At 40.2% G+C, this 12,594-nt stretch overlaps 1 protein-coding gene and 1 long non-coding RNA gene across 4 annotated transcripts in view; one reads left to right on the top strand and one right to left on the bottom strand.

Annotated features, from left to right (window-relative positions):
- The window catches only part of LAMA3 (laminin subunit alpha 3), a 111,255-nt gene that overhangs the window by 34,113 nt on the left and 64,548 nt on the right, over window positions 1-12,594 (bottom strand). For both annotated transcript variants that reach the window (XM_048289411.1, XM_048289413.1), the window contains exons 35-40: window positions 12,084-12,224; window positions 10,600-10,764; window positions 7,628-7,729; window positions 6,610-6,693; window positions 5,433-5,663; window positions 1,577-1,690 (exon numbers count right to left, since the gene is read on the bottom strand). In XM_048289411.1, coding sequence (XP_048145368.1) covers window positions 1,577-1,690; window positions 5,433-5,663; window positions 6,610-6,693; window positions 7,628-7,729; window positions 10,600-10,764; window positions 12,084-12,224 — 837 coding nt within the window. The remainder of the gene's footprint in view (window positions 1-1,576; window positions 1,691-5,432; window positions 5,664-6,609; window positions 6,694-7,627; window positions 7,730-10,599; window positions 10,765-12,083; window positions 12,225-12,594) is intronic.
- LOC125318541 lies at window positions 8,382-12,084 on the top strand. 2 transcript variants are annotated; one of them, XR_007200415.1, is made up of 4 exons: window positions 8,382-8,648; window positions 8,972-9,007; window positions 9,929-9,967; window positions 10,612-12,084. It is a non-coding gene; the product is annotated as an uncharacterized LOC125318541 (long non-coding RNA). The 2 variants fall into 2 exon arrangements; XR_007200416.1 differs by lacking the exon at window positions 8,972-9,007.

Here is a 12,594-nt window from a genome sequence, read left to right as displayed (position 1 = left end):
CCCTCCACTGTCCCCTGCTTCCAGTAGCACGGCAGTGCACTCCTCTCTTTCCACCAGCATGCAGCAGCAGCAGAGCAACTGCCTAAGCCAGGGAGGGCTGTGCTGCTGCCACAGGGGAAGGAGCCAGCCTGGCTTAGCCTCCCTCACAAAGCCTCCTCTGGAGGCTGTCGCTGGAGAGACACTGACAAATGTAGGTACTTGTGTCTGGGGCTCCAGGTGAGGAGCAGGAAACCAAGCGAACAAGCTTTGCAATTTGGATGTGGAACTTGATGGCTCCGCAGTGGGAAGCCTCCTTGTCTTCTCTGCACCACGTCAGGTTTTTGTCCCATGGCTCCTCTAGAGACAGACTTGCTCTTGGCTAGGCAGAGGTTCATGATGGAAATAAAGGCCCTCAGGGCTTTCATTTTTCACCACATTATTCTGGATGACTTTGCTTGCCCTAAATCTTGTCCCAGGACCAAGGGCTGATTTAGCTCTATCTATCTGAAAGTTAATTCAGCTGTGAGAAGGACAGGATAAAGAAAACCTAGATCACATACTTCATGAGGTGAAAGTAAAATTTGCTTTCATAATTCTAATCTGAAATGAAACTTCCTGATCCTTCTTGTTGTGCTGCAGCACTTTCCTGTCACGGCCTGTCCTGCCCCTCCGAAGCAGCAGCCTGTAAGTCATCTCCCAGAATGTGCTGAATTGGTTTATAGTTTCCATTAAAGCAACATGGTTGGTTGAAACGAAGTCGGGGAGGATGACATAATGCACAGGAATGCACCGCAGGCACAATGGATGCACTGCGAACAAGGAAGAAGTAACAGAAAAGTCAGACCATGAAAGATGTTGGCAACGTTCTTGTTTACACAGCACATGAAAAATTAGTCAAAAGTTTTTAAGGGGGAATTTTTCAAGACAAACTATTCAAAGAAGCATCATGGATATAAACCGGAGAAGCACAGTCAGCCAAGTGTCACACTTCCATTACTGAGGGCTGATCCACTCCCATGGGGCTGCTTTGGGTTTAATAGAGAGTGCCAGGGAGCAAAATCTGAAACAGCTGAAATTTTCTAATTAATCTAACTTCTATTACTTTTATTTCATCTTATTGAAGTCAATATTTTTTAACCCACCTAGCTGTACACTAAGATTAGTGGAGATGCACTGAAGCTGATTTAAACAAGAGATTCTGCAAAGACTATACTATGCATGAATGTGCTGTTTGTCAGCATCATATAAATATTTGTAAAAAGCTCAGGACTGCAGATGCCAGGATAAGACCCATATTTATTATAAATAACTACAAACATTTCCTTATGTACATGTTTGGTGACTTCTTTGTACCAGGAGCTAACAAAAATTACAGGGGAAAGAAAAAACGAAGACAAGGACACAAAATTATTCCAATCACCCACAGTTACATTAAATGTACATTTAAGTGTATGCATATTATGCTCATTAACAATATAAAATTGTTATGAATGAGGCATACAAGGATTATTCTTAGTTGCTTGGAATTTAACAACCACAGTATGGTTTTTTTCTCCTTTTCCTCCCATTAATTTATTGAATGTCACTAATTACTTACAATACATTTTCCAGTACCATCTTGACATCTCTTTGAATTTCCATTGCAGCTGCAGGGCACACAGCGTCCAGCAAATAATCCCTTATTCTCACGATAAAATCCAATGCTGCACTCCTGGACAGCAAGCAGAAAGAAAAAAATTGGTGAGCATTGGTAGAAAGTTTTACATGTGACGAAAGTGTATTTTGAAAGCGTTGTCCATTTCCAAGGAGTAGTGAAGGTGTACATTTCCCTCCAGGCTCTCCTAAGCTCATAATGTTGTTTAAGTTTTTTAATGCATTAAATTGCAATGAATGGAGATGAACAAATTTCATCTGAACCCTGTGCTTTAGACACTTTGGTAGTAATGATTCAATCAATAAATTGGCCCTAACCTCAGAGCAAAACACATTTCCTCTGTCTATCTACAAAGGTGTAGAATATGATTTCTAAACCACAGAAAAATATTTGAGTATGAGAACACTGTAGTGTGAATCTAAAGAAGAACATCTGGAAATCTCACTTACTAATTAGTGGTTATATCTTGATATTAATTTCACTACAGTGTATTCCTGGGAAATAATTCTGGATACCTTTTACATACATTCATCACGACTTCCACAGTTTAGTCTACCAAGAGCTAAAGCCACACCTAGACAAAGCTGGGTGATGTAACAAAACATACAGTGGTCTCATTTCTAAGTACAGGCTTGCCCTGGAGCCCGAGGAAGCATGAGAAGAATGTTCCAACTATTGAGGGTACAGGAGCAGGAGCACAGCCTGTCAGATCACAGTTGGATTTAAACAGGGAGCTGAACCAGAGGGACCTTATGAATGAAGCAAGATACATCAAGTTTGTTTGCTTACAGCAGGGAGGTAGTAACTAATACGTTAAAACCAGGTTCTTGCTTGGCATGGGCAGGGAAAGCACAAGGAATTCCTCCTGGGCATGAAGCCCTCCTGCATACAGATCAAAAATTCACACCCACCTTCTGGCATACTCCTGGTGCACCAACCGCACTAAAAATGACTGGATATAAGTCTATCCTTTCCATTCTGCAGCACTTTTTCCCTAGGAACTAAGCTGGTGTGGTGCAAGGAAGATCAGAGGCTGTACAGAAGCAGGAAGAAAGCTGTGCTCCCCACGAAGGCAGCACCTCCCAGGTTCCTGCCGCCAGCAATGTTCTTGTGAGCTGCGCCTATGCCTTGCCTCTGCCTCACGGGCAGGGGCTGGCCCCAACAACATGCAGAAAACAGGAGACAGTTGAACTCTAAAGCCATAAATCTTTTCTCATAGTAAGTACACCACCAAGACTGATGGGACCAATCTGAAGAACAAAGGGTCTGTGGGATGGTGTCACAAATCACATTCCAGTGGTTGGAGGTATAAGTATTTATGCAGAGGCAGGATGAACCAGAGTTTTTCAATGACAGAACTATCAGAGGGAAAAAAATATTCATCTTTCACAAGGCAGATCCCAGATGGAATACTGAGTTACTGCTGTTGAAATAACAATCGCTACTGGTACCTTTGCCTTTTCTCTACAGGTAGGATAATAGAAAGAAAAAAAAAAAGTATGCAGAATACTAATACCATCAACAGCTTTGCATACTGACTTCACTGTGAGCAAGGACTAAATTTAGCTGAAGTTTTTCAGATACATTTTTTAAAGGGTGAATATTTCCCCTGAATAACAGGGAGCCAATATACACAGCTTCAGAAGAAACCAGGGCCTGAAATACATTAAATAGCATGACTAAGTAAAATATATGCTCTAATGCATCTAAATTTTATTTGCTTAAAGTCTCCTTTTGGAGAGAAAAATAAATCACAAATTTTAAAAATACATCTAATTGCATTTGGAAAAAAAATCTGTACAGCCTTCTGTTTTTCTATTTATGCTGTCTTTAAAATGATACATTTGGAGTACGTGGGCACTTTATTTTTGAAGCAGCATTTGTGATTCCACACAAATGATAGATTTATTCCACATGAAGATAAAGCTCTAGGCACTTTCAAGTGCTTTTTAGGATCATTATTTTCAAGTAAACAGCAATTTAAAAGAAACCTCTTGTACACACTTTCGTTAGTAAAGTACTTTGAGACATTAGATTAATATTCTCATTACTTCTATATAAAGTAATGCATAAGTTGTTACCAAATTAGTTCATTTAAAAACAAAGTGAAAGAAGGAAGCAAGCGAGGAAGAAAAAATGAGCAAATTACCTCTCTTGGATAAAAATCCATTTGAACTTGTTGCCACTGGCTCCTCTCCTGAAGGTGGGGATAGGAGAGCCTCTGCTGCATATCTTGTGCTAAACAACACCCAAGGGACACTAAAGTGACAAGCAGCCATCCTACATTTCTTGGCCGCTGTGCTTGGGCCATCATTTCACTTTGGCTCCTCTGTGAACATTCGCTGCTCTCCCTTCGGTGCTCACCGTTCCTTCTCTTATTACGCCCCCTTCTTCTCCAGCTTCTGACTCAGATTAATGAGGTTCTGTGCTGTGATGGGCCCCACCTTTAAACTTTATGCGTGAGTCAAGTCGCTCAGCACACAGTACTGTTCCTGAGGTTAACAAGTAACCCCACAGTTCCTGTAGCTCAATATATACCTAAGTCGGGGTGTGGCAGGCATCACCTCCTCCCCACCTACGGCAGCCAGACAGAGCTCGGTGATTACAGCAGTAAATCACTGCCTGAGTAATGCTGCATAAACATACGGGGCTTATGAACTACCCTGTGAATGTCTTGATCACTTCCTTTGGCTTTTTATTTATTATATTATATATATTATATATATTATATATATTATTTATTATATACCAGGTTTCATAAAAAAACCTGTTAAACTTAGTTTAACCAAGGCAGTATGTTGAAAGCAATGGGATGGCAGTAGAATTTTCAGTCAGTGCTCATCAATTTGTGTGTGGCACAGAGGAACAGAAGTGTGAAATAATCAAAAATATTTCCAGAATGGTTATTCTGCAGATGATGAATTAGCTGTCCTGAGCAGTGGATGCGCACATGAAATGTAAGCCAGCCATACATATTTTTGTTCAGTCCCTCTGCAGCTGCTCCAGCCTAGATATTATTCATTCATTCTCAATTCAAAAACCTTTTGCAAGGTTAGTACAGCAATTGCTACTTTATGGTAACGCTCAACCATTCTCTGAGAGTAATTCCTCATACTTTGTGCACTTTGTACACTGCTTATCTCTCTGGTGCTTTATTCTGCTGCACTGGGTGCTTACATATGGCAACAGCCAAGCTCTAAGCTAAGCAAAGTGACAACCAAAAGAATTACAGCTACAGGAACTGCATCAGGGACAGGATATACTGCTGTATTGCCAGTTTTCATCTAACAGTATTATTTTGCACAGCCTACACTACTTTTCATAAACATATCTCCAAATATTTTTTGCATGTTAATTTCAGATTTCACAGGTTTTTCTATATAAGTAGTATCCTGAATTATCTGGATTCGGGCTACTTCCCTTGGATCCTGCTAAAATAAGAAACACCGAGAATCTTCTCTACTGTGTATGGTCTCACAGACTTTGAGTAAGTAAATTCTGACCTTCTACCCATTAAACTAAGAGATTACTCAGCCTCTCAGAGGGCATCACAGAAGAATTCCTCATTACAGTGCCTTACACATGCAAAATGACATTCGCAGCTCCATAAAAGCAATCATGAGTAGAATAACCCTACAGTGCTTCTTAGATGGTGAAAGCACTTCAGCCATTGAAGTTGCACAGGCTTACAAGGAGCACATTTAATTACTTTAATAACCATCCTGTTCCTCTAACTAACCCAGCATGTATAGCTGTAGGCAAAAGATACTGGCACAGTCTGGAGGCGAACGTTTCCTACCTGGCACGAGTCCCCGGCGTACTGCGGAGGGCAGGAGCACATCTCCACGCTCTGCGCCACGCTGCCGCTGCCCTCGCTGCTGGCTTCCTCCAGCCCGACCTCGCCCAGCGTCAGGCGCTGGGTCTCCGTGAAGTAAAGGGCCCGGACGTGCAAACCATCCAGCGCCGACAGGATCATCATCAGCTCTTCTCGGGACACCAGGGTACTGCTGCCGGCGTGCCTGAAGTTGCCCTGCACGTTGACGGTACAAAACGAGCACAGTGCTGCAGTCTTAAAAAGAGTAGCTTCAAACGAGACCAGAGGACAGAAGAAGGGAGAAAGCACCCATGGAACAGACTCGTCTAGTGCCAGTTGGTGTGGGGTGAAAGACACTCCAGGAGAATAGACACAGGATGGGTGGAAAAAAGAATAATGAGCATAAAGAAAGGGATGTAGCTTTTACTGTGCAAGGTAAGTATGGCTTTGAGGTACTGAAAAGTGAAGAAGCCTGTAGGTTCTTCTTCAGTCATCCAAATCTCTTTTAGATATCACCCACTGAGCCATAAAAGGGTGAAGGAAAATGCTTTTATTTTTAACAGAAAGTGAAGTCCTAGAAACCCAGTCTTTCAGGGCTGCCTTCACATGCTTTCTTGCTGCTAATAAACACAGCATTGTTGAAAACTGAATTTGGCTTGAAGAAACATCTTTTTTGCCTGCATATGAAACAAATAACCCAGATTGACCTTCTGAGCACAGATTTACTGTAGGAACAACCCCTGCTAAATTCACCTATCTGAATGTTGGGCACCCCATTCTAAACTAGGTACCTAGACACCAAGGAAAACAGGTAACAATTCATTCCATCCCTATTAAGTACAGTCTGCAGCTGCAATGAATCACCTTCTATTGAGGACTGATTCACTATTACTCCACAGGCCCTGGAGGGAGTGCTAAGGGCTGTATTGGACAAGATGCCTAACTCAGAGGTGCTAAAATTAGGTGTCATGAACCAGAACCCAGGTTCAATGTGGCAGTACAGAGAGATAAAAAATGTTCTTTGTATTTAAGGTCTACAGTGTTTAAGTTTGTACTCATCACTGTTACCAAGTATTTGGTATCTCAGCACATATTCTGCATGTGTGTATTTCTATGTGACTCTGGGAAGAAAAGAGAAGGCCATTCCCTTTTCAGTTCTTACCTCAACCAGCTGCACTCGGCCATAATATTGGCGATCAGGCAGTGGGTTGTTGGGATCCATGTAAACAACTTCCATTTGATGGCCCTATGTGAGAAAGAGGATATAACATTGCTGTTTCACTGCTTGTTATGGGAAAGTGTTCAGATGCAATAAAATTTGGTGAAGCACACTAATCCTTTTCTTTGGGGGATTAAAACTAAGTAATACTAGGAAAACTGTACCTTTTTCTCAGGAAAGTGGTCTAGTGCCAGCAAAGTTTTCACTGCTTTTGCCTATTAACAACATTGTTTTCAAGTAAAGCACCAAGAGAATCAAATTAATGATGATCAATTTTCACAGGAATTAGTTATTACTTTAGAATAAAAGTGGTTTTGCATTTTGAAACACTCTCCTTTGCATCCTGGTGCACCAGCAACTATGGGTATTACTAGTAGTTTATGAGGTATGCTTCCCAGTAAGAATCCTAGAAAATTGAATTAGTACTTCTGACGGTCTGAGGAAACAAAACTCCCCCTTGAGAATTTCAACTAACAGTTAAGGATTTCAATTTTGGCCCTAAAGTGGTTAAATTAACTGTTAACCTAAATTGCTTTTTTATTTCGGTCCCTTGAAGCCCTACAATTATGCTTAGTTTTATGCCGAAGAAAATTCTCACAGAAAATGAGATTAATTACACATGAAATCCAGGGCATCTTTTGCAGAGATGAGGCCATACTTGTTGACAAGTGTGCAATGCATTAATTAGGTTTTTTTTCCACGGGCATATTCTACAGAGAAAATCCTGTTTTATCTTTTTACTTGCTCAAATCAGTTATGCTTAACAATATGTTACTTTGGCAACAGCAACAGATGTGTTGCTGGCTTTGAGGAAAATGCAGCAAAAGCACTTCTATAAAAACACAGCCAGTTGTAATAGTTAAGTACACTATAAGAGCAAAATTAGCCATAGTTGTTAAGTAACATAAAAAATCATAGTATTCGTGTTGCTTATAAGAAAAAATAGTATTTCAAAGCTTACTGTTAGTCGTATATCAGGTTTCTTATCCAGAAGAACCATGCCCTCACTAGGTAAGCCAAAAGATTTCAGTTGGTAACTTAGGAAGCCACCATATGAAGAAAGCTGTAACAAAATGCACAAGACCAGAGATACTTTACTGCACTATTGCTTGATAATAATATGAATTTGTATTCCAGTTTATCTCATCTTCCAGCACTCACACTTGCTCTTTGTTCTTTAGAAAAAATATGAAAATACTGTTGTTTGTAAGAAATTACTTTCTATTTTGTTTACTGTGCGTATCTGATACAACTTTTTGAGCAGATACTGTTCTCTGAAAGGTTACCTGCATCATGGGGTTTTTTCATACTTGGGTTCACACCACCTGTGTCATGGAGAAATCACATGTCCACATGAACAGTCTTCCCCTGACTGTACAGAACAGATTTGCATCAAGAGCAGACATAAGACTGACAGTGAAAGTGGTGGTAAACCTAACAAATAGCCATGGATAAAAAGAAGTCAGACTAAGCATGTTTAACGGTGGGTTTCAGGGGCCAGCATTTTCTAAACTTACTAAAAACATGAACACAATCAGGAAATGTTTGCTCCACTTTCAGGACAGGATTTCTACTGGTATTGGCTCTGCTATAAGTAGACTGTAGCTGCAGGCTGAGCTGAAACCACACTTCTTTTGGCTCAACTAGAGGTGACCACAGGCAGCCTCAAACCCAACCCAACAGAGGGCTGCTGCCCAGAACAAACACAGGCAAGTGTGTTTGAACCACCCAACAAACACAGCACTTCCCTGGGTGCCGTGTGAGTGACTCAGTACAAAACACTGGGAGCAAAGGAAGCTCCAGGCACAGCCTAGATTTTGTTCCAAGAAGAGACTTGAGGGAAGGTTTGTGGGTACTAAGTGAAATCAGGCATTTTGCCATGGATATCCTATTTTGGTTTGCACCTCTTGGCATTTGCCCTTACATCTTACCCTTGGTTTTGCCATGGAAGAACTGCTTTGTCAGGTTCTGCTGTTCTACAGGTAAGCACCACCTTCAATCTCCCCTTTCCATATCTCTGATGAATTACAAACAAAATACTGACATCTCAATACTAAATTTGTTCTTTGGATCACAGGTCCATAATTAATGCTATTTTCCTTAGCCAACTGCATTTCCAAAAGCATCATTTGGAACATTGGTTATAGTTTGCCAGCACAATCAAACCACCCTGTATAAATAAATTCTTTTACAAAAACAAAAGAAAATTCAAATTAGAGTTGATTTCCTGTTAACATGTTTCAGAACTGCACCATTTGAGAGGCTGTTAAATTACTTGTTTTTCAATGTGGTTTTTTTTTTGTAGGACAAGATTGATGTTACAAACTAACCTCTGTATTCTGTATGTATTTATTTTCTAACGTCAAGAGTGGTCTATTAAATAGAACGTTAAAACATTAAAAAAATGGGGACAACATGATTTGAATTTCTCAATTACTCTTAGTTTCTGTACTGCTATACATCTTACATTTGGTTCCCTTTAAACTTTGCAAACAAAAGACAGAGAGAGGAAAGAAAATGCACTCCACTAAATATAAATGTTCCAGTGGAACCAGTTAAAAGGTTTCAGATCATGGAAAACAGTATTTATACCCTCATCATAATGAAAAATAGCTGAAGCGATCTTGTTCATATTTTCCAAAAGAGATGCTATCACTGGAAGCAGACCAAACCCTGACATTTTAAAAACACAATAACGTGAATAATCGGTAAATTTATGAACTTGTAAACTCACAGCTAGATAGCATTTTGGTGGGACATTCATTACTGCAGTATTGCCTGTGCTAAAATATACACTCACACACAGCATACAGCAAAAGCAGGACCCAAATTAGAACTATTTTATTTGCAGTGCTGTCACTGTAAATGAAAGCAAGTTGTGGCAGGACTAGGTAGATACTGTGACATGCAACATAAAACTCATAGCACTGATCTTAATAGCTGTGTTTAAAAAGGGTTATTGCCTGCTTTATATCTTGTTATGGAACAACAAAAGGACCTTTGTTTTAACACTGCAGGTGATAACGTATGCTTTAACATGAAATTTCTTCAAAAAATAATTTGTAGTCTCTGAAACAAGAACCTTTATAACATTGACAAAAAGCACCCCAACTAAATGTGCTGTTCACCTGAGATACATAGGAGAGCAGGAGGAAAAATACTGCTCTAGTCTTTAAAATGAGGACTAGGAGAAACTTAAAAAATTGTACCATCTTTCATGCCTTGGTGTCTACACCATTTGTTTTCTCTTGTGTCTCAGCAGGATTGCATCTGAAAAGCCTGTGTGTCCTGCAACTGGCTGGTAAGTACTGGCACTGTCAGAGTTCCAAAGAGGGGGCCTCTGGGCCTGGAGTCACCATCGTCCAAGTCCCCTGGTCAGTGTGATTCTCAGGCTGAGATGCTGATGGTATTAACCATGAGCAGGAAACTGCTCCTATGCATGAGTCGAGAGAGCAGCAAGCAGTCCAAAGAACGCAAAGACTAGAAAACCAGTTGATGCTTTTCCCAAGCAATGTATCAAAAGCAAAAGGTTGCGGGTTTTTGTGTGCCACTGAGCACATAATCACCTTTTACTCTTTTGGAAATCTGCCCAGGGCATACTCTAGAGAATCCAAAGGATTGACAAGTCCCCTGTGTTCTGGGTTTCAGAGCAGCTAAAGGTACCAGCTCCTTGAGCCATTTGAGCCATTGAGCTCTTGATCATGCTGTTCACATAAAGACCTCTCTGGCACCAAGCAACATGAATTAATTCTGTGTTATTGGCTGATTGCAACACTGTACTCGGAAGCAAAATGTTGTGGTTCCTGGCATAACAGGTAAGAAAGACAAGGGAAGAGAGAGAAACTTATCTAAGAAAAACAGTGAGACTCTTTATCAATGTTGGCAAAAAAATGATTACATGTTACTAAAACAGATGAGTTAGGTGGCATTTACCTTCTCTCCTAGGTAGGATGGTGGTGCTTTCCAGTACAAATTCTGCACAGAAGCAGGCAATTCTTGAACATCAGCCACCACACTACTACTGACTGGATTGAAAGTGACTGGAATCTCAATATTTTCATCTACTGCCTCCAAGTGCCAGTTCCTCATGTCCACAAACTAATGAAAAATACATAAAGGAAATAAAACTTTGTTTCATCCTTTATTAAGCTTTACCAGCACCAAGCAATGAGAAGAAATTGTTTAGCCTCTGTAATTCCCTGACCATGACATCCAATCCCTTCACAGCCAGCGTAAATCTTCACACAATGCATGGACCTCAAAGAGAGTGTAAATGTAAAGATGTGCCAGAGCTACTTGGGATGCAGGCATTTGGTTTGTCACCTGGAAACTATATTCTATCTTCACCCACATGAAGACATAGCCTTTTGGAGGTGACTAGGAATTGTGCACACAAACCCAAGGATATAATTTGGAGATGCTTTTTTAACTCCATTCCAAAATCAAACCCAAGGCACTAACCTAAAAGACAGTTTGGATCAGGTTAACAGTTAGGGAGGGGACATGGCATGACATTTTGGAGTGACAGGCAATGTAGCCTAATATTCTGGCTCTTTAATGCACATTTTATGTCTATGGCTGCTGTTTCATGAAAGATCACGCCTCTTTTAATTTATCATCATGCTGGAGGAAAGAGAGCATAATGTGTATGTATCAGAACAGTTCTGGATTCTGGTGTGTTGCCCTTGACTGGCCAGGGCAATAAAACAAAAAGACGTGTTCTCATAAAAAGTTTTTGGTGAGAACAAGTAATGCCTAGAGGAAGTTTTCTACTGATTTCACTTAGGCCACATTTTTACCTTTTGCTTTTAAACAGTAAAGGGCACAGTCTGGATTGCATATAGTCCATGTCTAAACCTTAACTAAACTCCTCATCCACCATTCTAGCTCTCTTCTCTTTTCCTGTCCTTTCTCTCACCTTTTTTTCAGTCTTCAGCCATTTTACTGTTCATTTATGCTACTAAAAATCTTTATCATCATCACACTTGATGTCATGTCTCTTATAGGGAGGGAAGAAAGACTATTTTTACAATCTCTGTAGAATCTGTCACAATTCTTAAGAATGCATCTATAACATAGACATGTAAAATGCTATGTGCTTATCAAAGCATCTTGAAGGAGATCACTGACACAGAGTTTGAAGATAAAGCTAGCGAGATAAAGGCCCACTCAACTTCAGTCCAACTAGTGACTTGTTAACAAACAGGTGAAAAGGGCCATTTCTGCTGAATGGCACTTTCAGACTACACCTAATCTTAAGAAGGTTGCACTAAATCTTCACCCGGAGAATTGCTTGGAGAATATTTCTCATCCTTAGAAACTAATAAAATATATTTTCAACTCTGGAAGAAATCTGGAATTTCCTTAATGGAACAAGTGTAAGTTCATGATAGAGAAGAAAAAAATCTTTGGTACACCTTGGTTCTACGACGATCCGTGCTGCGACAGTTGCTGGTTGCCCCAAAACAAAAGCAAGGTGTGCATCCCCTGGGGTTGGAAACATCCAGATAAAAAGATCCTGGTCGGCAAGTGTCACATGCTGCACCTTCAACATTTTCCTGTTAAGGCAGAGTTCAAAGAAAATTCAGTGCTTTTCTTTTTGCTTTGCTGAGGTCCCCAAAACTTCCTGCACATGAAACAAACCTTATGAAAGAATGTTTATTTAAATGTATAGAAACAAATGTGTGATTGTCTGGATAGACTGTATTCCAAATGCAAATAAAACTGACTTGGAGGCTATCTTATGAGCTGTCTTTCTAGTTTACAATGTGAGCCACTGAGTAATAAATATTAGTCAGAGACAGCTGGTAACTTCCTCGCCAAAACCCTCCTGCTGGCTTTTGCAAACCCACAATATAAAAGGTCACTTGTGAAAGTTCAAATTTATCACATTTAATTATGCAGATCAGAACAAAAGAAGATTTCGTA

This window comes from Corvus hawaiiensis, chromosome 30 (genome assembly GCF_020740725.1).
Source record: "Corvus hawaiiensis isolate bCorHaw1 chromosome 30, bCorHaw1.pri.cur, whole genome shotgun sequence".
Taxonomy (NCBI): Eukaryota; Metazoa; Chordata; class Aves; order Passeriformes; family Corvidae; genus Corvus; species Corvus hawaiiensis.
This window is presented reverse-complemented; position numbering and strand designations above follow the sequence as displayed.